The 27426-nt window shown below is 40.1% G+C and overlaps 1 protein-coding gene across 8 annotated transcripts in view; it reads left to right on the top strand.

Annotated features, from left to right (window-relative positions):
* Window positions 1–27061, top strand: part of GAPVD1 (GTPase activating protein and VPS9 domains 1) — a 31635-nt gene extending 4574 nt beyond the window's left edge. For 4 of the 8 annotated variants that reach the window (XM_015879440.2, XM_015879445.3, XM_015879441.3 and 1 more), the window contains 26 exons: window positions 1099–1310; window positions 1703–2546; window positions 3643–3729; window positions 4712–4846; window positions 4969–5158; window positions 6002–6082; window positions 7308–7468; window positions 8348–8477; window positions 9347–9472; window positions 10324–10497; window positions 10795–10935; window positions 13235–13369; window positions 13910–14029; window positions 14412–14489; window positions 14606–14979; window positions 15548–15635; window positions 15852–15932; window positions 16579–16701; window positions 17188–17317; window positions 17701–17810; window positions 18342–18501; window positions 18920–19107; window positions 20452–20665; window positions 21230–21302; window positions 22287–22484; window positions 23233–27061. In XM_015879440.2, the coding sequence (XP_015734926.1) occupies window positions 1126–1310; window positions 1703–2546; window positions 3643–3729; window positions 4712–4846; window positions 4969–5158; window positions 6002–6082; window positions 7308–7468; window positions 8348–8477; window positions 9347–9472; window positions 10324–10497; window positions 10795–10935; window positions 13235–13369; window positions 13910–14029; window positions 14412–14489; window positions 14606–14979; window positions 15548–15635; window positions 15852–15932; window positions 16579–16701; window positions 17188–17317; window positions 17701–17810; window positions 18342–18501; window positions 18920–19107; window positions 20452–20665; window positions 21230–21302; window positions 22287–22484; window positions 23233–23373 (4467 nt within the window). In that variant the 5' untranslated portion in view covers window positions 1099–1125 and the 3' untranslated portion in view covers window positions 23374–27061. Of the gene's footprint in view, window positions 1–361; window positions 571–1098; window positions 1311–1702; window positions 2547–3642; window positions 3730–4711; window positions 4847–4968; window positions 5159–6001; window positions 6083–7307; window positions 7469–8347; window positions 8478–9346; window positions 9473–10323; window positions 10498–10794; window positions 10936–13234; window positions 13370–13909; window positions 14030–14411; window positions 14490–14605; window positions 14980–15547; window positions 15636–15851; window positions 15933–16578; window positions 16702–17187; window positions 17318–17700; window positions 17811–18341; window positions 18502–18919; window positions 19108–20451; window positions 20666–21229; window positions 21303–22286; window positions 22485–23232 lie in introns of those variants that run through there. The other 4 variants (XM_032448074.2, XM_015879446.3, XM_015879448.3 and 1 more) reach the window with 4 other exon arrangements.
* The last annotated feature ends 365 nt before the right edge of the window (window positions 27062–27426 follow it).

The raw sequence follows: 27426 nt of genomic DNA, 5'->3' as shown, positions 1-27426 counted from the left end.
CTGTACCATATATAGATCAAACCTTTCCCAAATTATCTAGTATTGCTGTTGATTCTGGTGAAGAAGAAGCCCCATGGCTGTTAATGATTCGATGGTGACATAATCTGATATGTGGGGTTCTACCCTTTCCCATGTCAGCATTATGCCATTTATGTTATTTTTGTTCAATGGAGTTTTCTTTTAGATGGATTTGCTGTTTGAATTTTTTCTACCTGGTCTAGAACTCTTCTGCTCACATAGTGGTAACAAGCGTAAGCTCTGACTTCGCAATTAGAAAACACTGAGACAGAACAGTGGCTAGTGTTGATTGATTGGCTTATTTTGAAACTGCTCTGACAGGAAAACCTCTGCTTGTTTCAGTTTCTCTCTTTAAAAAACACTTTCGGATTGACCCTCCAAGAATACTCTTACAAATGGAAATATTTGAGGAAATTTTTCTGAATGAGTTCTATTGCTGAGCAGCATCCCCAGGTGTATTTCCAGCTGCTGCCTTGTCTAGCAATTGATGCTCCTTGGTTTCGTTCATTTTATTCATATATTTTTCTAGCAAAGAAGTCCAGTTATACAAAGGTGAGAGATGACATTTGTTGTAGCAGTCCAGAGATAACCATGCCCACATGCTTGCATCGTGCTGTGTTATGTGCTGTGCTTTAGGGGAAAGTAGGAAGCGCAAAACTTTTTGCATGTTCACCGTGCAGGTGGCACAGTGGGACGACTCCTCTGTCTCCCTGCACTTGCCTCTCCTAGGCTATGGCACTGACTGCAGCTCTCCTCCGGCCCATTTCTTACCTTGTGTTTTGGAGTGTGGTGTAAGCCTTGTGGTGTGGCACTGTGTCACTGTTTCAGTTGGTGAGTGTGAGCTGGAGATACCATTGCTGCTGTGCGAGTGTCCCTGGTGTGCTGACATGACAAGGGGTTAATGAAACTGACAGCTAGAAAACTTTACATGGAGGCAGAATGGGCACAGAAGTATTTACTGCTAAGCTTATAGCCTCCTTAGTTTGTTACTTTTGCTTATTACTTCATTGGGGCTGACAGAACAGTTTCCAATACTGTTGGAATTCACCAATTTCATTCCTTTTTTTTCCTTTCTTTCAGTGAGTACTGTGTAGTCTGCTGTCAAAGATGGTGAAGCTGGATATACACACGCTGGCTCATCACCTCAAGCAGGAACGACTGTATGTAAACTCAGAAAAGCAACTTATTCAGAGGCTGAATGCAGATGTATTGAAGACAGCTGAAAAGCTGTACCGCACAGCATGGATTTCCAAGCAGCAACGGATTAACTTGGACAGGCTGATCATAACAAGGTGACTTGGAGGGATGGTGGCTCTGGGGAGAACTGATACCTAAACTTCTGTGAATTGCAGCAAAACTACCAGATTCTTCACATTTTCACACTCTAGAGTCCTTTGCTGTACTAATGACAATAGTACTTTTTAAAGAGAAATCTAAACTGAGTTATCTGACCCACCAAAGACTTGTTTGTTGTATGCTTAAACTACCATCTTTCTAATGTGCGTATTTGTTTTGCTGCTCTCTGTGGTTTATGGGAACAAACTGTTCTTATTTTTGAATTTGGAAATCATTTGGGTTAACTATATGGAAAGACATCTTTTGTGTGAACAGATTGGCTGTATGACATCTGGTAAATCTGTTTGCTTAAGAGTTTACTTAGAGTGTTTCAATGTTTTTCTTTAAGTGCGGAAGCATCTCCTGCTGAATGCTGTCAGCATGCTAAAGTCTTGGAGGATACACAGTTTGTGGATGGATATAAGCAGTTGGGATTTCAAGAGACTGCTTATGGAGAGTTCCTAAACAGATTGAGAGAGAACCCCAGGCTTATCGCATCCTGTCTGGTTGCTGGAGAGAAGCTCAACCAGGACAACACCCAGAGTGTCATTCACACAGTCTTTACCTCCATTTATGGTAACTGCATCATGCAGGAGGATGAAAGCTACCTCCTGCAGGTCCTTCGTTACTTGATTGAATTTGAACTTAAGGAAAGTGATAACCCTAGGCGGCTGTTGAGACGAGGCACTTGTGCATTCAGCATCTTATTCAAACTTTTCTCTGAAGGACTTTTTTCTGCAAAACTCTTTCTTACTGCAACTTTACATGAGCCAATCATGCAGCTTCTGGTCGAAGATGAAGATCATCTGGAAACTGATCCAAACAAATTAATAGAGAGATTCTCTCCCGTCCAACAGGAAAAGTTGTTTGGAGAGAAAGGCACAGAAAAATTTAAGCAAAGAGTCCAAGAAATGGTTGACTCCAATGAGGCAAAGCTGGTGACCTTGGTGAACAAATTCATTGGCTATCTCAAACAAAACACGTACTGTTTTCCACATAGCTTGCGATGGATTGTGTCTCAAATGTACAAAACGCTCTCGTGCGTAGACAGGCTGGAGGTTGGGGAGGTCAGAGCAATGTGCACAGATCTCCTTCTAGCATGTTTCATCTGTCCTGCAATTGTTAATCCAGAACAGTATGGGATAATTTCTGATGCTCCTATAAACGAGGTGGCGAGATTTAATCTGATGCAGGTATGACTCATTTTGAACTAATCTAAAAAAGACGTGGAGAAAAATGTTCTTGGTGTGGTTTTTTTTCTGCTACAACAGGTGGTACTACATTAAAAGGTAAAGAGCATTGTTCATCCTATATGTAAGACAAATGCTAATATAATGCTTGTGTCATCATAGCTCAGGAGGCCTGCTTTAAAGTTAATGTGCCTGTTTAAAATATTGACTTTAAAACACTATAGGATGCATTCCTTTATCTCTTACGAAAGTGGCAAATATACCTTATGAAAGCTATTCCGAGGAGTGGAAGCTGCAATTAGATTTATGCTTTAAGATGAATTCTGGAAGTATATGTGAAGTCACATTGTACTATGTGAGGTATTTAACAATATGATGAGATATTTTTGCTGACGAAAAAGTTGTCGGGCAGTAGCGGGCAGTTTGTCTGCTGGTAGCAGCCTCCTATTTTATTAGGGCATTCCCCAGCCTTCATGAGAAATACTTGTCTCTGTGTAGATCTCAAACAATTTGATGACTGAATATAAAACCGTTTCCTGATGACATTAAACATCATTATATTTAGTGGAGGGTACTCCCCACACATATAGCAGAGCCTGCTTTTAAATGTCTGTGAACTGGACAGTAAGTGATTCCCACAGAAAATTACTGTGATGAATTTCACTCGAACTGCACTTTACTAGCAGTCCTTGCAGTATTTTTCAGAGAAACCTAAGTAATCTTGTCCAGTGTTGCTGCCTGCAGGTTGTAACAGAGCTTGCAATTGGCAGCTCTTTAATAAAAACTGAGAGTGGTTTGCAGTTGGTGATTAATCAGGATTATTTTCTCTGGTCTGGAGTTGGCTCTCTTCCTATTTTTTTCCTCCAGCTTTAACTTAAAGTATATACAGCCATTCAGGTTGGCTATGTTTGAGATGTGAGAATTGAGAGTTGAACCTAGGTTATGTTGTAGAAACAAATATGCTTTGTTCCTAGATTTTCTACTTAATTGCCACAACTGCTTTTGGTTTTTATTATTTGTGGAATGGAGGAGTGTCTTAACAGGGTCCATCTTGATGTTGTTTTGAAATGCTTATTCCTCATAGTTCTTCTCTTTCCAGGTTGGAAGACTTCTTCAGCAACTGGCAATGACAGGTTCTGAAGAGGGAGATCCACGTATGAAGAGCAACCTTGCTAAATTCGACAAAGTAAGAGTCTAAAATAAAAGGAGCTAGGACTCCTGGGTGTGCTTCATCCTTCTGCAGCTTCTTTGTTCGGACATTGCAAAGGCCTTGCTAAGCAGTTGATTTATGTGTTACATGTACTGAAAAGCAGATTAAATCCTGCACAGAGCTGGGAACAAAATCTCGAGTACTAGATTCGAGGTTCAGGGATTCTCAATTCTGCTCTGGCATAATGCTTCTTTTTAAAAGGAAACGTAGAAAAGACATTAAAGCAAGTTAATCTTTTCAAGTGAAACTTTGAATTGCTGTCTGTATTTTAATTCTGAACCTAAAGAAAAAACTCAAATCTTCAGACAACTTCTGTGTAAAACATAGTGCTGGGATAAGTAATTTGGTAGCACAAGGAACTTCTGTTTCTTGCTTTTTTTGTTCACCTTTTCCCCTGTTGGTGTCAGTCCTCCATAGCAATTTTGCAGTTACTTTATCAGAACGGTGAGGCAGATGGGTTTTGATTTATTGCTGTATAGTTTAACAACAACAGCAAAAAAAGATTTGCTTTAGTAACTTGAAGATTTTTGCCGATTACAGTTGTGCAGCACTGTACAAAGTTAGTCATTTATTGTATAAGTAACAGGTTAGAAAGTGACGCCGCACGATGCTTTCTTGTTTCACTTCTAGTCTGTGCTCAGCACATTCTTCAGGACAGGTTGTTTACCATAAGCAATATGATTCCCATTGAAAATATGATCGTGCTCCTTTGCAATGAAACACTTATGTGAGTTAACACTTAAATGTGGGAAAGATCAGAAGAAAGTACTAAAACTAGCTGCAGGCTTTCCTTACTTTCAGTGGTTTTAATGATGCATGGTATTTTGTCCTGAAATCTTAAAAATAGGAAGCAAAGCTTATATTACTATGTAAAATATTTAGCTCTTGTGTTAGTGAACTGAAGTGCTTTTCAATCTCTGGTAAACGGTCTTTTGTTTCCAAACTTCTTTCTTTGCAGAGCTGTGTTGCAGCTTTCCTAGATGTCGTTATTGATGGGCGTGCAGTTGAAACTCCTCCCATGTCTTCAGTCAATCTTCTGGAGGGGCTGAGTAGAACAGTGGTTTACATGACATACAGCCAGCTAACTACTCTGGTAATCTCTTAAGTTTTGAACTAGAAGTAGTATAAACTTGCCCTGTATGTTTACAGGTAGTTGATAAACAGTGCTGATAATTTACTCTGCAATTCTTAACAACATGAATTCTAAATTTGTAGGTTGGTTTCATGCGAAATGTGATGTTGAGTGATCAGCTTAAGGAAGATCGGATGGCTTTGGAAAACTTGCTAGCAAACTTACCCCAGAACAAACCAGGGAAAAGTAGCAGCCTTGAAATGACTCCGTACAGTACCCCACAGCTCTCTCCTGCGACCACTCCAGCTAACAAAAAAAATCGGTTACCAATAGGTAAGGATGGCAAGCAGTGCATTTTTTCTTTACTATTTTTCCAGTCCTCTTTTAGGTGTAGTCCTCTTCGGCTGCACCTTCAGTTCTACTTTCTGTGTGTAGATGGTGAAGTATTTTCTTTTGTGTAGACGGGCATCTGTACTATTTTCTGATGCAAGCACAGTGAGCCTCTCCACTCTGGATTGAGCTGTAGAAAAACGCTGATATAGCTGTTGTTCAGGCCATAGTGCAAAGGGTAATAATGGGAAAATTTGAAGATGGGAAGTTTGCTGAGGAAAGTGGTAAGGTGAAAGCTCTGGCACTTTGTTATTGGGCAGAGTAAAATTGAAATGATTGAGTCTTAGAAGGGAGCTGATGTGAGGAAGGAAGGACGAGTAGGACTTCTAGAGAGTGTGATAAGGAGAGACTGTCTCTTTTCCATCATCTGCCTGATCTCGCTGTGGCAGTATACTGTAACACAATTTTATGTTTTCTTTTTCAGTAGCATTTCTGAATCTTGAAGTTTTGCATCTTGGTGATGTTTTCTGTAAAAATAGGAAGTGTGGTGCTCTTATCTGGTGTATATTATTGTGGGTGTGACCACATGGGAAATTTTTGTTAGTTTGACAGCTTTGATGTCAGTTTGTAGTGAGTTCAAACTATACAGAGCCAGTTCAGAGACACAGAAACCCAAACAACCTCCTAACAAATCTATCCCAAGTTGTTTTTACTCTGCATCTGAATGGTTTTCTCTCATAGATCTATGAAGTATTAGCACAATAGCATTTATTTTATATCATAAAATAGTGTCGTTGCTCAAAATTTTGATTTCTTTTGTTTCATTTTAATGCTTTCAAAATCCAGGACAGCAGTTGGCAGCCATTACTGCCTGGGATACTTCTGCTACCAATCTTTCAGCTCATATAACTCTAGTAACCCCTTTTGGTGGGTAATGCCCTCTTTCTGTTCTTCTCTACTTTTATTTGTAACACGGTTGTGATACTTTAGCATGCTTGTGGTTTACTTTGGCACTCAGTTGCTTTTTCAGATTTCTTAATTGATTTCTATATGAAGCTCATTTTATATGTACGTGTAGTTTTTAAAAAACAAACAAAAACATAACAGACCTTATGTGCATCTGTGTGATAGTTTTAAAATCAAAGCTTGGCCTGTTAGTTCTGCACACTTGTTTTTCCTAGATCAAATAAGCAAATGGCTGGTGTCATGCTACCATACTTAGCAGCCTTAATTCCACGTAGGCGTTTTTCCTTTCTCGGTGTCAAACGGGGGAAATGAGGCTACTTGAAAAGGCAGATAAGGAGCCACGAAACAGTCAAACACCTGACATTGAATCTTTGCATCTGTGTTTCAGACAACTGCTTGAATAACTTTTCTCTGCTTCTTAGGAGAAAAATTGCTCAACAAATTAGTTTTAAGCCACAGGGACCTTTTCTGTTGGTCACAGGCTTCCTAATGTTCTCCACCAACTTACTAAGGGTCTTTCTGTGATTGGAATGCACAGTCTCACAAATGCAGAATCTGTTTTTCAGGAGATCTTTTTGCTTCTTTTTGGGTACTTTGTCAAGTTTTCCCCTATTTGCTTAGACCAGTGGCAGACTGTTGTGAGGATGTGTGGTTTATCTAGGTTCTGTGGGTATGTATGACTACTAGTTATACTTTGAGGTATCTTTTGAGATCCCTTTCAGTTATGTGGATAATGTTTTGTTAAAAAGATTACTCCATGTTACAAATGAAGTGCAGGTGACTAATTCCCACCTTCCCAGCTCCTAAACAGCTCTTTTTGTGGCCACTGTTAAATCTGCTGCTACTGCTTGGCTTTATTTTGTATTCTCATGTCTGAAGGTTGGGCCAATTGGAGTTACTGAAATTGGTGTAGAAATTCATGTAGGCAGATAGGATGCAATATACCTTGTTTCTCTAAGCTGTTCTGTTGAAGATTGAAGATTATTCACTCATCAATATTTGATTTTTAAAGACTAGCTCCTTCTCTCAACTTCTAGTAAGACTGCCTTTTATGTTTGTTAGCATGCATGTTACCAATTGAAAACATTACAGTTCTGTATTTCCATCTTATTATCTTTTTTTTTTTTTTTTTTTCTCTAAACAAGTAATAGCTTTCTAATGCTAATATTTCAAAATACTTCCTTAGCAACTCGTAGCAGAAGTAGGTCAAATATTCTTATGGATCAGCATGGGGATCACGAAGGGTCCTCCCAGGAGACCATCCCAGAAGTTCAGCCAGAAGAAGTGCTGGTGATTTCCTTGGGAGCAGGTCCACAGATCACTCCAGGAATGATGTCAGAAAATGAGGTATGCAACGTCATTGAAGCTCAGGTGTTTTTAAAATACACCCTCTGTATTCTTTAGTAGCAGAACAGTGAACCTATGACACTTGGATTTGGGCAGTAAATCTAGGAGTGTAATTAAAATACTCACTTTGTTTTGTTTGTCTGCTTTACTGAACTTGGGTATTTTAGCTCCCTGTGTTAGTTATTTTCCAACAACTTCATACACCTGCAAGGTCTGAAAATTAGTATATTAGCACAGGAAAAACATAGCTGGCAGAGGCTTTGTTGTCTAACATGCTTAAGAGCAAACCAGGCCTGCATTAATTAATTCCATTACATCTCAGTGTTCTTTGTCCTTTGCCTTGAATGACAATGAATGAAAGCACTGGGATGCTGATCCCAAAGTTTCTGGCAATTCAGACTTGCATCACACCAGCCAAGCTTCTTATGAGGTGGAGCTGTGGCTGTGCTGCCATGAGTGCCCTCAGACTGTCTCTGAGGACAGGGCTGCTCATACAGCCTCCTTCTTCAGCAGACATGGAACAGCACTCTGCTTTCATCTTTGTCATTTTGCCTGATAGGTTGGACTATCTGCTCTTGCAGCCTTATGTAACCATGAGTTTACATGTTAGGCTAGAGGGTCAGGGAGGGAGCTACTGGTTCTGTTGTTAACAGGATTTGCCTTGTGTTCTCATCGTGGTTACTGTTTGTTTTCTCCAGGCCCTTTGGAGATAAACTTATATTTTCTTTTTCAAATGGAATGTTAGAAATTTGATAGTGCCATTAGCATCTAGGAGAAAAAAGGAATACAAAATGTGTGCAATGTTTTGTGTGCTGTATAATCAACAGGAAAGAAATAGATTATTTTAAAGAAGTATTGTTTCATTCCTCCACTCCTCAGGTCTTAAATATGCAGCTTGCAGATGGTGGACAAGGAGATGTCCCTGTTGATGAAAACAAACTCCATGGTAAACCTGATAAAACCTTGCGCTTTTCACTCTGCAGTGATAATCTGGAAGGAATATCTGAAGGTGAAGGGTTACTTAAGTCTTGAAGAAGTTTTGTCCCTTTTTTTTTTTTTTTTCATGAAAGGAACTTCTGTTAAAGGTAGCATGTCATCTTTAATGTTTTGGAGATCAGGCTTTGTTGCTTTAAGAGCTTTTCTTTTCTGTTAGTCCTTTGGAGATAAAGTTTGGGAACTGAATTTTGACCTGCAAGGGCATATCTTAGTCTGAGAATTAAGGCAAAAAAACAGGATTTAAAAGATTAAAACAGACGGATTTTTTATTTATTTATTTTTTAATTAATTGAACTATTTATATGAAGGTAAACTGACTTATCTCTAAAATTAGAGTTCTCAGACTTTTTTCATGATCTTTTAATTAACTACTACACAGAGTGGTATCTGGACTCAGATCAGTTCTTCTCTGAGTCTCACCCAAAACAAGGCAGGGTTTATCTGTGGTATTGAAGAGGTTTGTACAAATTCTGCAGCAGGCATTATAGTTATTAAGTTATACTATAACTTCTATCACATAGTTTTTACTCTTCTTAAAATAAGCAAACAAGCAAATGAACAGTTAAACATGTTGACGTCAACCTCTTTACTGACTTTTAGTTAAAGTATGGTAATGGTGAGATTTACTCTGGTAATGTATTTTTAGGTTAGTATAATCAGTATGATCCACTATGCATGTAAAATACAACTCACAGTTCAGGCTAAGTATCTATAAAGTAGACATGAAGAGCAGAGAAACAGTTTATCAGTTTGCTGTTTCATATTGAGATTATTACTTAATTTCTCTTTGTTGTTTTTGTTAAATGTTTCCTGGATTGTTGATCCTGCATATTTAGGAACTGGTATTCAAATCAGATTTACAATAAAATATCTTTTTCACAGGTCCTTCAAATCGCTCCAACTCAGTATCATCTTTGGATTTGGAAGGGGAGTCTGTATCGGAGCTTGGTGCAGGACCCTCTGGGAGCAATGGTGTTGAAGCTCTGCAGCTGCTGGAGCACGAACAAGGCAGGTGCAAATTCTCTGAAACAAGAGCCTGTGGTGCTATGGATGGGAAAGACAAAGTTCTGTGGAAAAAGATTAACAAATTGACTAGTTTGGGGTAAAAATAAGTAAATGCTCGCTTTATGCAATCAGTTTTGCATTCATTTCTATTTGGATTTTTTTTTTCTTTTGTTGTTTTGTTTTCCTCTAGAAGTATTTCTTGTGGTTCGTAGGAAAAATAATGTTTGGGATTTTGAGACTTAAGTCCTTTATGGGAATGTGCGTTTGAAGTTTTGCTTGATACTTAACTGTCCCTTCAAGGGAATAAGGAGGCCTGGATTGGAGTAGTCTTAGAGCATCTGGCTTAGTTTTAGAATGTTTTTGTCAAACATTGGAATTGGCTCCTCAGAGAGGTTTTGGAGTCTCCAGCTTTGTAGATTTTCAAGATGTGACTGGATGTGGCCTTGAGCCAACCTGTAACTAACTGTGTTTTGAGTAGAGGGCTTTGGACTTCAGTTACCCCTTCTAGCCTCAGCATTTCTGTGAGAAGTTCTTTTTATAGGAATTGCTTTAAGTTTCCTGATAGCATGTTACTTTTATCTGTTACTTTGTCTGTAGTTTATGTCACCAAATGTAGCAAGATTTTTCTTACACTTCAAATACACTGTAGTGCTTTCAGGCACCATTTCTTGATTACTATAGTATAGAATAGTATATATAGTACTTTACAGATGCTGCTTTTAAAAGCTGTCTTATCTGACAGAGTCAGAGTTTGTGGTTTTGTTTTTCCTTTTCCTTTAATGTACTCCTATGCATTTTCAATTAGAAGTGGAGGGGCCTTTCAAAAAAACTCAGTACTTTTTATTTTTATTTAGCCACAACTCAGGATAATCTTGATGACAAGCTCCGTAAATTTGAAATCCGTGATATGATGGGGTTGACTGATGACAGAGATATATCAGAAACTGTGAGTGAAACTTGGAGCACGGATGTCTTGGGTAGTGACTTTGATCCAAATATTGATGAAGATCGTTTGCAAGAAATTGCAGGTAACTCAGTTGTGCACCTGATGTGTTAAAATGCTCCACGCTTTCTGTAAAATGGTCAAGTTGCAAAGCTCTTCTCATCTCTTTCGAAATTAGTGTTCGCATTTGTTAAAGAAAATCTTTTTCTATAGGAAGATTTTGCACTCATGACCTGTCTAGCATCTGGTCACTCATTTCTGTATTTACAATGTTCTTTCATTATTACCTTAAGGACACTTAAAATGTCTTATTTTTCTCTTGTATTATATCTCTCTTCAGGACGCATATACGCCACTATACATTTCTGCTTCGCTTTTGCAGGTGCAGCTGCAGAGAACATGCTAGGCAGCTTGCTGTGTTTACCAGGTTCAGGATCTGTGTTGCTTGATCCTTGCACAGGTTCAACCATCTCAGAAACCACAAGTGAGGCCTGGAGTGTGGAAGTATTACCAAGCGATTCAGGTCAGAATTGTGTATTTTGTGGCTATTTAGTGTGAACCAGAAGCAGCACCCTCTGACTCAAATTCCTCAAGAAACCGTTGCCTTAATGTCCTGACATTCAGCAGTATTGCCTTAGTGTTTGTGAGTGATTTTAGTATTAGAAGGATGAAGTATTTACAGGCAGAGAGACTTTTATTCACGTAAGTTCTTAAGTTCTGAAAAGAGAGAAAAGGGATTACAAAGCAAAATTCTTTTTTGCTTTCTTTTCCAGTGATGCTAAGTAGTTCTATCTCTGATCACAATTTAATTTAGTTAACTTGTATTACTTAAAGACAGTGGAATACAGTACTTAAGTATTTGGCAAGTTTTTACTTATGTGGTTGGAATACCGCTATCTTGGTGAACTGGTTCACAGAATCACAGAATTATCAAGGTTGGAAAAGACCTAGAAGATCATCTAGTCCAACCATTACCAATAATTCCCGGCTAAATCATATTCCTCAACACAACATCCAAAAGTTTCTTGAACACTCCCATGGTCGGCGACTCCATTACCTCCCTGGGCAGTGCATTCCAATGCCTGACTACCCTTTCCGAGAAGTAATACTTTACAGAATCACAGAATTACCTGGGTTGGAAGGGACCTCAAGGATCATGTAGTTCCAACCCCCCTGCCTGGCAGGGCCACCAAACATACACCTTTACTAGATCAGATTGCCCAGGGCCCCATCCAACCTGGTCTTGAACACCTCCAAGGACGGAGCATCCACAACCTCCCTGGGCAGCCTGTTCCAGGACCTAACCACTCTCCTAGTAAAGAACTTCCCCCTAACATCCAACCTAAATCTTCCCTCTTTTAACTTAAAACCATTTCCCCTAGTCCTGCTATTGTCAGCCCTTTCAAAGAGTTTACTCCCCTCCTGTGGGAGTAAGTTCCCTTCAGGTATTGAAAGGCTGCAGTGAGGTCACCCCGCAACCTTCTCTTCTCCAGGCTGAACAAACCCAACTCATTCAGCCTGTCCTCATAGGGGAGGTGCTCCAGCCCCCTGATCATCTTCGTGGTCCTCCTCTGGACCCTTTCCAAAATCTCCATGTCTTTTTTGTACTGAGGGTTCCACACCTGGACACAGTACTCCAGATGGGACCTCACAAGAGCTGAGTAGAGAGGGACAATCACCTCCCTATCCCTGCTGACCACCCCTCTCCTGATGGAGCCCAGGATCCCATTTGCTTTCCGGGCTGCCAGAGCGCACTGCTGGCTCATGTTAAGTTTCTCATCTATCAGGACCCCTAGGTCTTTCTCTGTCTTGCTGCTCTCAAGGACAACTCCTCCCAGCCTGTACAGGTGCCTGGGGTTCTTCCGGCCCAAGTGCAAAACCTTGCACTTTGCCGTGTTGAACCTCATTAGGTTCACCCGAGCCCAGCCTGTCAAGGTCCTGCCTGTCAAGGTCCTGCCTGTCAAGGTCCCTCTGAATGGCATCCATTCCCTCCACCGTATCGACTGCACCACTCAGCTTGCTGTCATCAGCAAACTTGCTGAGGGTGCACTTAATTCCCTCATCGATGTCATTAATAAAGATGTTAAAGAGCACCGGTCCCAAGACAGACCCTTGAGGGACACCGCTCGTTACCGGCCTCCACCTGGACATAGAGCCATTGATCACCACCCTCTGTCTGCGGCCTTTCAACCAATTGCTTATCCATCTAGTTGTCCACCCATCAAATCCACTTCCCTCCAATTTGGAGATGAGGATGTGATGGGGGACCATGTCAAAGGCCTTGCTCAGGTCCAGGCAAATGACATCGGTCGCCTTCCCTTCATCCACCAACGCCATCACTCCATCATAGAAGGCCACAAGATTAGTTAAGCATGACCTTCCCCTGGTGAAGCCGTGCTGGCTGTCTAGGATCACGTGCTCATTCTTTATGTGATCAAGCATGTTGTCCAGGAGGGTCTGTTCCATAATCTTCCCAGGCACGGAGGTGACACTCACCGGCCTGTAGTTACCCGGGTCCTCCCTGCTCCCCTTCTTGTAAATGGGAGTGACGTGACCCTTCCTCCAATCATCCGGGACCTCACCTGACAGCCACGACTTTTCAAATATGATGGAGAGCGGCTCAGCAACCACCTCAGCCAGCTCCTTCAGGACCATGGGATGCACACCATCTGGCCCCATAGACTTGTACAAGTTAGCTTAAAACTTAGTATGCTAAATCAAGCCCCCCAATCTTTCCTCTGTGGGTGAGTTTTGAGGGAGCCTAGCATTGAGTAATGATACTTTTTTCTCTCTCTTTGTTGCTGTTGTTTCTCTGTTTGTAGAAGCCCCAGACCTAAAACAAGAGGAAAGGCTGCAAGAACTGGAAAGCTGTTCTGGGCTGGGTAGCACATCAGATGACACAGATGTGAGGGAGGTCAGTTCTCGACCCAGTACACCAGGCCTCAGTGTTGTATCAGGTGGGTTTAATTGTCTCTGAAAACACATTGCTACATTAGAACACAGTCAGCATCTGCTTTGCTGTCCTTACTTTAATGAGAAAAATTAGTTATAACTATTTATTCTCATTCATGAATTTTCAAAGCAGTAGTTCTTGCAAAGAAATAAATGGAAGTGCATCAAGTAGTCTGTGCTGCAGTAGCAGTGGTTAGCAGTGGGGTTTGGAAGAATGCCTACTTTCTTGCATTTTGGTTATTATGAAGACTTTAAGTAAATCAACATAGATATACTTCAGCTCCTAGTTTTCCACAAAGTATCAGAATGAAGCATCTTTCTAATGCCAGTTTTCAGTGTATTCATGGCTGTGTTAAAAGCATTCAAGACATAAAGCAGAAATAAAAAACTCTTATTTTAGAAATATAGAAATTCAGAGTATCTCTAGATACTACTGTGAGTTAGGACTTGATTATTACTGTGCTCACCAAACATTTTAGGCACTTCAGAATTTTGCCTCCTGAAGGGGTATTAAAGGTGCTTTTTTCCCTCTTGTTACATGGAAGGTATTAGTGCGACTTCTGAAGATATTCCTAATAAGATTGAGGATCTCAGGTCTGAATGTAGCTCTGACTTTGGGGGAAAAGATTCCGTGACAAGTCCTGACATGGATGAAACAGCCCATGGTAAGTAAGATTCCTGTAGATGAGTTCACACAACATTAGGTAAAATTACAAGATTAAAATCCTTAAATTTTAATTCTTAGTTATGAGCTCAGTAGAAGCACTGAGAATGAAGGAAAAATTCCTCAGTTTTTCCTGTTTCAAAGCTCTGCTGACCAAGAAGCTTAACATTTTCCTTATTTATTAGCACTTTTTCTTTGACAAAGGGGCCAGTATTCTGTAGAACTAGAGACTAATCTTTCAATTTAAGGTGACCTCCTGCTAATTGTGTTTATTTACACTGACTGTAATCCTCCTTGCGCATTGGGATTGGTCTGTTTTTCCACTGTTTCTTATGTGTGGGTAGTTTTTTCACAGTGCTGATGTTTGTTTACCTGTATTTCAGGAGCTAGTCAGTTGACATCTCCTCCTTCTCAGACGGATTCTTTGCTTGCATTATTTGACCCTCTTTCATCAAATGAGGGTAAGCTGGAAAGAAAAGACCAAAAATTGGTGTTCAGTACTTCTGTGCTAGAATCAACTTATTTGGATGAATAATAACTGAAATGTGTGTGGCTTCCTTTATGTTTGTTACCTCAGGTGTGTCAGCTGTAGTACGGCCTAAAGTACACTATGCAAGACCATCTCACCCACCACCAGATCCGCCAATTTTGGAAGGCGCTGTGGGAGGTAATGAGGCTCGATTACCAAACTTTGGATCTCACGCTTTAATTCCAACTGATTTAGAAGCATTCAAGCAGAGGCACTCTTATCCAGAAAGGCTGGTCCGCAGCAGGAGTTCAGATATAGTATCATCAGTTCGGAGACCTATGAGTGATCCTGGGTGGAACAGACGTCCTGGTAATGAGGAGAGGGAGCTTCCAATGCCAACCACCAACATGGGGGCAGCTGTTTTGATGGCTACATCTCAGTCATCATCTTCGTCTCCTAGTAAGGACTCCTCTAGGGGAGAGGTGAGGCTCCTATTTATCATTTTGTGGTTTTTTTTTTTTTCCTAGTGTGCCAAATATAATTATTTTTCTGATGCCAGAAGAAAATGGTATTGAATGTGTTTAACTGAGGAATTAGAATATGCTTCTGCAGTCTTTTTTTAAAGATTGACCAGTAGTCGTTTACAGTCAAAAACTACAGATGTTCAAAGTGACTTAAGTATACCTGGTTCTTCATAAATTTACTGGAAAAGCTCCACGTGACTTAATGGGACTTCAGAAATAGATTGGTTATCTTGTTAAAATGCAAAATGCTGCAGTTCCTAAGAAACAATTTTTAATACTATCTAAATTTCTGCACAGTTTTGGCTTTTCGTACTTAGGCTTCATTCTTCAGGAGGCATGTTTCTAACATGCTCTGCTCTGGCTTTCTGTGCTATGTTGTAGTTCTGTTTGGTTTCTGGTTTTTTTGGTGTTGGTTTTTTTTTTTTTTTTTCAGTTGGTAGAATATAACCTCTAGATGTCAAGGAGAAATTCTGTCTTTACATGTGATGTGATGCATATTAAAATATAAACTCCATCCCTTCCGCAGATTGATGAGCGGAAGGACAGCGATGATGAGAAGTCTGACAGAAACAAGCCATGGTGGAGGAAACGCTTTGTGTCTGCCATGCCTAAAGGTAGGATTGTGTCTGTTCCATTTGGGTACCTTAGGGCATTCTGCCTTTTTTTAGTATCTTCAGTGACTTCACTAGAAAGCTTTTACTATTTCACTTTGAGCAGCTTATCATACCGACATTGGGTTGGTACACAGTAGTAGCTGTCCTCTTAAAACAGTTCTTCAATCTGGCCATTACCTCAGCGTAGACCCTGATAAGTTACCATGTATTTTTCAGCTCCAATTCCATTCAGAAAGAAAGAAAAACAGGAAAAAGACAAAGATGATATGGTACCTGACAGATATGCAACACTACAAGGTACGTGGGTAGTATCATCACAGTAATTCTCTCTCATAAATCTGCCCTGCAGATTTCCAGAGTGCCCATTAGGTGTCTGTTTACAGCAGGGTATGGGCTGTTGTATTTAATATTCGCAGCTGACATTCTGAATAAGAAAGTGAATGATGGTTGTTGCCTTGAAAACTGGTTTTAAACTGTCATGCTTCGGTCAATACAAATAGTACTGGAATCTCAACTCAGGTCTTAACTTATTTTTTAAAATGTTTGTTTAAAAGCTTATCGCAGCTGAGCTGTAAGGATTGCTGCAGACATGCTCCTATGGTAATTCCTGTGCTAAAGTGCTAAATTAAACTTGATTTGAACCTGAGTGTTTAGTTTTGTTTGCTTAGTTATTTCTAGAGGTCTTCAAAGATCAATAATTGTTTGTGTATGTGATACAAATATACTAACAATCTGATTTTATTTGCTTACTTTTATAGCACTTCTTTTTTTCTCCTGCTTTTGTTTTGGAATTTATGAGTACAATTGAATTGTGATTACATGGAACACAAGTAGCTATTGGTTGTGCCTGGAATCTGAATGCACGGATGTGAATTTTTTTGTATTTGGCTTTCAGTTGGCTTAACCCCAAATTTACTTCTTTTGTTCATAATGGCTTTTTCAGATGATCCGAGCCCAAGGCTCAGTGCGCAGGCTCAAGCTGCAGAAGATATTCTGGACAAATACAGGAATGCAATTAAGCGAACCAGTCCTAGTGAAGGAGCTTTAGTAAACTATGACAGTGGAGGTGAGAACCTGACTATTATAGCCGTCACCAGCATAGTTCCTCCCTCTTAAAGATAAAAAAAAACAAAACACTTCAGTGTTCTAGACAAACCTAGTGTGAACAGGGTAACAATGTGAGCTGTAAAACAGAAATACTTTCTCATACAGCCTGTGGTGTATTTCCTCTGAGACTGGGAATGAAATCCATATTCCCAAAGAGGGGTTGTGTATGTTGCCATTGAGGTGGTGATTGGTTACTGGCACATCTCTTACCAGTTTGCTTTTTTTTTTTTTTTTTAAATGTAAACCAACGAAGTGTATTGCCTTGGAAAACTGATGCAGTTTCTTCTTAGGGACTTGCAGATGGCATATTTTTATATGCCATTTCAACTTAGACAAATCATCTTACTTACTGTCTCTATTTTTTCTCTTATACTAACAAGAACGAAGCAGATGATATTAGTCTGGGTTCTTCTAATTCCACAAGTGTCATTGTTCCTTTCCATAGAGACTACAGGGGATGGTGAGAGCGTGCATGACTCTCCACGTGATGAGGCTTTGCAAAACATGTCTGCAGATGATCTCCCAGACTCTGCAAGTCAAGTAGCTCAGCCACAAAGTTCTGCTTTCTCCTATAGGTAAATACGCTTTCAGTTTTAGTCTTACCCACAAAGAAGATTTGAAAGCTAAAGCTGTGTGATCAGTTCCCCACAAAAAATATTAATTTGAATAATAATATTCTCCTTAATTGTAAACTTCTATATGTGCTTTCAGTTTTAAACGTCTCAAACTGTTGTATTTCCAGTGAGGTGGGAAGGGGGGATAGGATAACAATGTTTAGGAAAGTTCCTGTGAAACTGGTCCAGATGGTTTATCAAAGGAAATGATATGTCTCCATCTTGGCAACATCGATATGTTCAATTTATGTTATGTAACATTTAGTAGGTATTTTAGAAAGAAAAAAAAATGTATGTTGCCTTACAAAGAAGCAGACCTCACAGCAACGTTTTTTCTCTTTAAGGGATGCAAAGAAGAAACTGAGGTTGGCTCTCTGTTCTGCAGATTCTGTTGCCTTTCCAATGTTGACACATTCAACAAGGAATGGTTTACCAGATCACACAGATCCTGAAGGTGAATTTTCTGTATATGTGCAGAAGTTTTGTATTGTTTGCATCTCCTCTTTTCCATTGCCTGCTAAATCTGCTCTTTTTTTTTTGTTTTTTAATGAAGTATCTCATTACATTCAGAGCCTGAAGCTATATAACAGACTCCCAGAATACATATACTGTTGGGAAGTTCCCTACAAGTAGCAACACAGTGGCTTGAATGGCTTTTGGAGGCTTCCCTTTGACTGAATTTGTATGTCTTGTTTGCATTCCTCCACTACAGGTTTATTTGCAGATAGATGAATCTGTCACCTTATCTAGTCCCCTTTATGTTTCAGAGTAGTTCTTAATACTAGATAAGGTAATGATAGAAAAAACATATTCCTTGATATCTGGAAGATTCAAAGGCTTAATAAATGAACATTTATTGCTTCATATGCAGAAGTTTTTGTTTGAACTGTTGCATTTGTGTTTCCCATATTGAAGAACATTTTTTTTCTGTTTTGATTGTGCCTATATTTCATTTCCTTGATTCTTCTCCTTTGTTTTATATTAGATAATGAAATCGTGTGCTTCTTGAAAGTTCAGCTAGCTGAAGCTATTAACCTTCAAGACAAGAACTTGATGGCCCAGCTTCAAGAAACAATGCGATGTGTAAGCCGCTTTGACAACAGGACCTGTCGGAAGCTGCTGGCCTCTATTGCAGAGGACTACAGGTAGTTTATTTTGTGTCTCATTAATGGGTTTCTGAATACATACATTTGTTCACTAGCAGATTAGAAAGATCCTTTATTTAAACTGTATCTTACCAAACAAGTTTATTGTATTTCTACTTTTCCACAAAATGATGAAGTTGTCTCCTCTTTCTGGGAATGACTTGAATTAAATAGTAATAAACTTGAGTTAAATCAGCCTGTGGCTAATATGCAGCTACACACCCAGATGCAATTCAGAATTTTCTTTAGTCTTGCATTCCATAGTGCTGCAAGGGCAGTGAAGCTCATGTAAAACTTAATTTCCTAATTTAAGTGCTATCTTTGTTTTAGAAGCAACAGGTTGCACTACAGCTTATCAGTTTGTAGAGCTATTATTTTCTGTCTTATCTGTGAACCTAACGTAGAACACTTATTTTAGGAAAAGAGCTCCATATATCGCTTATTTAACTCGATGTCGCCAAGGCCTGCAGACAACACAGGCACACTTGGAAAGGCTGTTGCAAAGAGTTCTGCGAGATAAAGAAGTGGCCAACAGATACTTCACTACAGTGTGTGTGAGGTTACTGCTAGAGAGCAAAGAAAAGAAAATCAGGGAGTTTATTCAAGGTAAGATTAATGCAGACTGTGGATTATTTTTGTTTATATACACCTTACTTAACGTGCTAGCTTGGGTTAATGTTTCAAAGCACAGTTTCCAATCTGAGGAGCAGATTCTTACAGTAGTCTTTGTTTAAGCTTGAATGTATGTATTACTGTGATTTAGTGGTGTGTTGTGTCAGCTGATAGCATTTTTCATAGGCTAGGAGAAGGAAAGTAATTTGACTTTAACCTTTTGGGACAGGTACACAGAGTCATGTTATCTAGCATCTGCTCCTAGAGTGAATACTGTTAATTACTTCAGATCATCATACAAATTAAGATATAATAAATTAAGTTGCAGCATTCAGTCCTCAGTACAGTTGCTGTGGTTGTACCTTGGAAGATCTAAGTGTATGTAGTACTTCGAATCACGTGTACCAAACATACAGAAATTTCATGGCATAAAGAATATTGGCACAGAAAGACAACTCTCAAAACAGAGTTTCTTGAAATAATTTCTCTGTAACATGCACACAACCTGATGAAGTGAAGATACAAGAAATTTGGAGTCGGTTCTTGCTCCTGGAGTATACAGTGCACATTATGTGTGTCTGTGTAGGCTGGTCTTTAGTAAGAACATGTATCTGCTAACATTAAAGTTGTACTAGTAAGATTCAGTGACCTAGGAAGGAGTTAAGCCCTTTCATTGGGCTGAAGGGAGGCATCTATTCCTGGATGATCTAAAAGAGAAATTGGCAACTGTGGCATTTAAGCTGCTGGCAGATGTGAGTGGCAGTTGTCTTCTGGTACAGAATGCTATAAATACAATGCTGATGAGTTGCCAGTGATTTTGTCATGCTGCATTAACTTGGCTGCACCACTTGTTCTGTATTTTGTAGATAAACATTAATGTTGCAACTATACTTATTAAATAAAGGTAAGGCTAAAAGATGGTACACATGAATTTTCTTGGTTCTTTTTTTTTTTCTCTCCTCTAGCATCTGACAACCTTGCACGTGCTGATTCCAACCAGCAGCAGTTGTAGTGATTATTGTGGGTGTTATCTCTGTGGGTGGCAGGAACTGGTACTGCAGAGGAAGTGATTAACACAGTGTCAAGTAGAGTATTGTGAGGGTATGCTTAGCTGACTGTGTTCGACATACTGATCCTTTAATTCATGTATGTAATTCAAGTGTTCTTGCTTGAATCTCCCTGAATAGGGTGTGGGCAAGACAGTGCCCCAGTGCTGCCAGGCAAGAGGTACAACGTGGATTCTGAGCATTTCTTTCCAGAAAAAAAACTATTGGAAATTTATTTATTTATTTGTTTATTTACCTTAACTGAATGCCTTCTCTTTATACATTTACTCAGATTTCCAGAAACTTACGGCAGCAGATGATAAAACAGCCCAAGTTGAAGATTTTCTTCAGTTCTTATATGGAGCAATGGCTCAGGATGCCATATGGCAGAATGCCAGTGAAGAACAGCTTCAGGATGCACAATTAGCTATAGAGCGCAGTGTGATGAATCGTATTTTCAAACTTGCATTCTACCCTAATCAGGATGGAGATATTTTACGTGACCAGTAAGTCACAGTAGTTTGAAATACACAGTTTCTCTTTCGCTATTGGTGCAGATGGCTGCTCTTTGGTCTTAATGTGACAGACTTGATTCTCTTAAGGCAGCTGTGCCCTACAAACTTACGTTTCATTCCAGAATGTCTTGTACAAGAACCAAGAAGTACTTTAGCATCGTGTGCGAAGGTTTGTGTTTGCAACAAACCACAAGAGCAGAATACAGTTAAAAATGTAATGACTTAAGATACAGACTTTCAGTTCTGTGTGCATGCTGAGAGAGTGAATAAAATCTGTTTCAGGACTCCTTCTTCTGTTTTGGTACAGTGCTTTCCATCCAGGATTTCTGTTATATTTTATAAAACATCTTTTTTTGAATGCTTTACTGACTTTGTAGTTGTATTTGATTATATGGGAAAATTCTCTGTGTTGCTTATTGACTGATGTCCATTAGCTGGGACCATCATGATACACATTCCTGAAGATCTGTCCTGTAGTATTCCAAACTAGTTGGAAGCACGAGGGGATTGCTGGCTGCTACTTGCTACTTATTCTATTTTTATGCCTGTTTTTAGGGTCCTTCATGAGCACATACAGAGGTTATCTAAAGTGGTGACTGCAAACCACAAAGCACTTCAGATTCCTGAGGTAAGAACTTCTCCTTTCCTTAACTCCATGTATCAGAGTTTCAGGGTTTTGATTGTGTTTGTGATGAGGAGACAATTGTTTTGCTTTACGTTTTGAAACGTTATTTTTATAGTCATGCAGCTGAAATACCCTGCTGGAAAAACACACTGCAGTAATACTTTGGGATCGTCCACTGATCTCTTAAAAGTCTTTTTTTCCTCAAATTTTACCATTTCTGTCCCAATAGTAAGATTGAAGCAGTAATGCTGTACTGCAATAAGATGCAAACTTTCAGATAGTTTCCTTTTAGAATACAAGATTTCAACCCTTTGTATTTCTAACGTGACTTACATGCTATGACTGTGGTCTGTAGTTATCAAGTTATCAAGGAACAATTGGATGTTGTGTTGAGAAACATGGTTTAGTGGGAGCTATTGTTAATTGGTGAATGGTTGGACTGGATGATCTTTTAGGTCTTTTCCAACCTTGGTGATTCTATGATTCTATAAGTTAGCTTTCAGAACTAGCCATCATTAATGGAACCTTGACACGTCTATGAATCTGCCTGCTGTTTTCACTTTTCTCAGAACTAAGAAGGCAATGAAATTAGATTGGTAGACTTAAGAAATCTGTGAGTGGCTGAATGCTTGCAGTCTTCCTAGTTCAGTGTTTGAGCTGTGTGACTGAAAATGGTAAGTGTTCATAAAGCTGCTTATATATGAAAGACAGACGTACAGCTTTATGTTGTTTCAAAACAGGGTACTGTAGAAATCAAGAGAAAGTACAGTCTAATTATGTTAATTGCACATGTGGTGTTGTCTCCTTGTGATTTTTCATTATAACACAGCAGGAAGCCACCTTTGTTCTGTGTGCAATGGAAAAATATTGACCTAGAGCTTCTCATTTATCTGGAGCCTTGCTCCTGCCTCTGGTACCTTGGATCCTCCATGGTGCACAGTAGTAGCATAGATAAATGAGAACTGTTGATGGGTTTCTTTCTCCTAGGTCTATCTCCGGGAGGCACCGTGGCCATCTGCACAGTCTGAAATCCGTACAATAAGTGCTTACAAAACCCCCCGAGACAAAGTGCAGTGTATCCTGCGAATGTGTTCAACCATTATGAACCTGCTTAGCCTGGCAAATGAAGATTCAGTACCTGGGGCAGATGATTTTGTTCCTGTTCTGGTCTTTGTTCTCATAAAGGTAAGTTCTTCTTCAAAGATCACAAACTACAACTAATTCTTTTAACAAGCAAGCAAATTTTAGGAAAAATTATAATGCACTTGGGTAACTAGGAGCATGCTAGACTATAAAAGCAGAGCTAATCCAGCAGGCTTAAATAGAAATGTGGTTGCAGTTAAGGTTTTAGAATCCAAGCAAACTTTGCAGTTGGAACCAAGGACGTTGAGAGCCAGGCATTGTTTGGAGGGGCGGTGGTGGTTTTCATTGTGGTTCTTTGGGGTGGGTTGTTTCTTTTCTTTTTTGAGAAGTGCCTGCCAGCACTCATCACTTGTACATGCTTAATGATGATCTCTTTGGTGACCAGCACCCACATTAATACTGACTTGGATTTTTTTTTTTTTTTTTAATGAAAGATGAGAGTTTGGAGGATTGTCTGTGAAAAGATGCTAAAATAACAGGTTAATGTGCTGAAGTCTGTGATGACTTGATAGGTTATGCTTGTGATTTTGTTCTTTTTTGTGGCCTGCCTGTCATTCTTCTGCATTAGAGAAATTCTCCTTCCATTGCTCGTTCTCCTCCTGGGGGGGGGCGGAGGTGAGGGTGCTCAGGGTAAACAGTCACTAACTTACAGTGCATTACACAATCATGTGTTAGGTGTTAGTGAGGATCACTGCAGAAATAGAATTGTACTTTTATTCTGCATCTTGTAATAATCTAAGTTTAGTTTTGAAAACGAACTGTAAGCGTCTTTTTCTTCTTTAACCCTCAGGCAAATCCACCTTGCTTGCTGTCCACTGTTCAGTACATAAGTAGTTTCTATGCCAACTGCTTATCTGGAGAAGAATCCTACTGGTGGATGCAGTTCACAGCAGCAGTTGAATTCATTAAAACTATTGATGATCGCAAGTAACTCAGCACAAACATGGGCAGACTGTTAGCAGAAGAGTCTGTAAGAATGTACAACAGCTGTGAAAGCTAAGAGACTTTCCTTGTATTATATTGTACAGAATTGAGGCATTTTAAAACACACCTTTACTAATCAAATTAATTTAACAGGTTTTTCCTCTTCTCTTTTGGTTGAGTTTTTCTCCCCTATAGATACTGGCACTGCAACAGGGACCACAGTTTTCAGGTATTTTGGAATCTCAAAACATACAGAAAAATCTTTGTGTTTTTTCCACTACCCCTCTTCCTGAATTCTTACTCACATGAAGAATTCACTTCATTTCTAATGGAACACTGAATCAAGAAGAATCAGGGCAACCACTTAGTGTACTTTCTTGCTTAATACACCTTTTATTAATAAAACACCAGCCACACTGAAAGTTTATAGTAGGTGACATTAGTTACCAATTGTATTTCACCTAAATTGAAAATTGGAGAGGGCAATGTAAATATTATATAACTATATTTAATGCATTGCAGTTATCTTTGGACTCATTATCCTTTGAATAAACAAGTGAAAGCCTCTCTGACCTCTACCAGGTTGTTAAATACTGCGTTTTGGTAAATGAAAGGACTTCCTCAAAAAGGCAAAGATTAAAAAAGGGCAAACAGAACTATTTATTAAAATGTAATTAAAGAGTACTGAAATGTCTGAAACTGGAATTTATGGTGGACAGGGCTTGGTAGATAGCTGAACACTTTGGCTCGGGCATTAGGGCACTATGAAGGTTTGAATGTGTAAAGGAGAGAGGGTCTGTAAGTTACAGTAGATAAGCCTAATATAAAAGAGGAGTAATAAAATACATTACTGTAATATTTTTTCTGAAATATTGTGTATACTGTACAAACCCCAAACAGAGATCCTTAACAGAACCTCGGGCTGTAATATATATTTTGATTAGTGACATTAAATACATATACAGGGGTTTCAGTGAATGTTTTTACTAAATGTTCTTCATGTTGTCTGCTATGCAGCAGTGCAAGTTTTACTGTTCATATAAGATATTTTAAAATATAACACTGTTCTTTATGAAACATATCATGACATCAGTTCAGGGTGTTTTATAGATTTCCCACCTTTCCCTTAAACTGACTATTATGAATTCAGAGAAGTTTTTATGCACAATGCCATGTGGGTTTTTCATGAATGAAATGGTCTGAGTGATGGCCAGTGGCTGTCGCACATATACAAGCAATTGCTGTTCTTTTTTAGCTTCAGTTACACTGAAAAAGGGCAGTGAGCCTTTATCTTTTCTTGTCAGTATTATTCTTTGCTCTTCCTGGAGTGTGGAGCGCACTTCTGACAGAAGGACACATTCAGATGTGGTGTCTGTGAGTGGAAAAGGAAGGAAAATCTTTCTCATGTTCTTTGCAAAATTCATTTGTTTTGGTGTTGTGTGTGTGCCTTCTGCTGATTAAAACCTGTACACAACTGGTACTCCAGAAAATAGTTTGGTTAATTGAAATTAGGACAACTTATGCAAGCTGTCATGTGCTTGGTTTGGCTGTGCTACTTATCGAGGCATCATTAAAGATACTTCTTTACTAGGACTCTTCTAATACGTAATTCACTATGTCACTTTTGCCAAGCTCATCCTAAGTGAGATAGTGGAATGGGATCTTTTATTTAGAGTCTTTCTGCTCTATGAGAGACTTCATTCCATGGAGGAGCAACACTCGATAGAAATGGAATTCCTCTGATTGCCTTACTGCGGTAACTCAGCGTGGAGCACGGCAATATTCCAGTTATTTAGCCTTGATGGGTTATTGGTGCTGAACACGTAACTTAATATTGCAAGCACAGCCCTGACCAATAACACTCAGAAGCGAAGCACAAATATGCCCTGGAAGGTATGGCCAGATCATATCTAAAAGCAATATAAACTTATTTATAGCGAAGTCTCCTTAATATTTAACTATGACTTGGATATCGGAGATGTTAAGAGCAACGTATGAAAGTTCCTTTAGTCCTGCAGTTTGGGTTTTAGTTGAGGAGAATGCCTGATCCCTAAGTCGGTCTTGTTCTGAACTGTACTCATTTAAAGGATGGCACAAAGGCACTAAGCTGGTGATCGCCCTGTGCATCGCTTTCTCTGCTGGTAGATGGGATCTGATCAGCACCATCACGTCTTTCAGATTTGCTCTCCTTTATGGAAGGAGTAAAGAGCCATTTCCTTTGTGATCTTTATTACATTTTGTAAAAAACACTTAAAAGAACTGGAGTCGCTCTAAGAAAATGATTTTTAAAAGCAGTGTTTGTTTTGATGTGCCCCCGATTCACTGAGAGCCTTCATTGCAAAATCACCCTTTGCTTTTTTCTTATACAACTCTGAAAGTTCCTTTGGTTGAATTGTGAGCCATAGTTAGGATTGGGTTTTCCAAAGGATTGAAAACCTTCCTGTAATATCACCTTAACGCTTTCCCCTGGTGTCCTGTAATGTTTTATTTTAGACTGAGGAATTACATGTGTAGGAAGTGGTGGTGTTAGATTTTGGTGTGCAATGGTAAATGTGACAAGGTGGCGCATAAGGGACCAAAAGTGACGGAACTGTTGCCAAAAGGCACCAGCCAACTACGTACACCCGCTTCTGTAAACCTGGTGCTCTCTCTTCAAATGCTTTCAGCAACTGAAGGATCAATGGGATGTTCTGAGGGATCTGGGGTCATTAGCAGAGGGTTGTGTTCATAGGCTCAGGGCTGGTTGTTGGCCTCAGCGCTGGCTGTTGGTGTCTGGAGGAGCTGCCAAGTTATCCAGTGGAATGACTGTCCCTGTTATAGTGTTGCTAAGGAGGCTGTGGTTTCCTTTTTTTTTTTTTCTTTTTTTTTTCCAGGAAGAGAAGTGAAAGAAAAGGGCCGGGCCTTTCATCCCTGAGAAATTACCTTTCTTTGTTGTTTCCTTTCCTCTTAAGGATTCTCTCTAAGGCTTCTTCAGATCCTCTTTAAGGAGAATTAGGATGGGCTTAGGCCTATTATTTGAGCTTAGAGGTTTTTGTTTTGGAGACCTTATACTACTAAATTGTGAATGTAACTGCCATCAATTTCAGGAAAAAAAAGCCACGATCCTGTTTCCTGTATTGGTTTCTGGTGATCATAGCCTCAGTTCCTATTGCTGGGAAACGGTGACGTTCTGTTAGCTGAGTTGGAGCAGGAGTTGGAGAACTCACTGCTGTGTTCAGCCTGCAGTGTGTGCAGGAAGGTTGGTGGGGCAGAAAAGGAGCAGCAGGAGCAGGCAGACCTGTTTAGCAGCAAAGATCCGAGCAAGTGAAGCATGTGTGTGTGAAATCGAGTGTAACATGCGGCCGTGTGCAGCACCGACTGTGCAGCCTGAGGCTGGCAGCGGGACGGAGCCGGACAGCAGGGCAGGGCGGGCAGCTCCGAGCCGGGAGCAGCTGGTGCCTCGGTTGAGCCTGTACTACTGGAGAATTAACCTCTGCTGAGTTCCTAGTGTGTGTTCTGTACCTTTTAATTGTGCTTTACCTCTATTTAAAAGCTTTGTACTGCCTCTCCTATTTGAAACTGGTAAAGCCTTTATACGTCTCAATGGGCGAGCTTGCACAATCTTGTACCCAGGAAACCCATCTTGTCTCTGACGCGATTATCCATGTATTATTCTGTAAAAACCGATTAAAAGGAGAGCAGTTGGTCTGCCTGGACTCCGTGTTTGTGCGCTGTGCCTCTGCGTGCGGACGGGATGGCGCAGCGCTGCGGGACTTCGTCCTGCCGGATGGAGCGGGGAGAAGCGCCTGAAGGAGCGCTGTGCTACGTGCGCTCTGCGTTTTATCTTCGGAACAAGGGCAGCACTGAGTTATTAATCGTTCCCTGGCGCAGGGCTGGGTACGGGATGGCAGAACCCCGCGATGCAGCAGGAGGCGCAGCACGAAGCGCAGCGCGGCCGGCCCGGCTCTCCGCTTCTCTGCGGGCGGAGCTGCCCCCTGGCGGCCGCGCGGGGCGGTGCAGCTCGGCCCGGCTCCACGGGCAGCCCGGCGGCGCCCCCCCCTCCCGGCCCGGTTCCCCGTCG

This window comes from Coturnix japonica, chromosome 21, assembly GCF_054131305.1.
Source record: "Coturnix japonica strain WE chromosome 21, WE-NBRP24, whole genome shotgun sequence".
Lineage (NCBI taxonomy): Eukaryota > Metazoa > Chordata > Aves > Galliformes > Phasianidae > Coturnix > Coturnix japonica.
The sequence above is the reverse complement of the archived record's forward strand: the minus strand, read 5'-3'. Positions and strand labels throughout refer to the sequence as shown.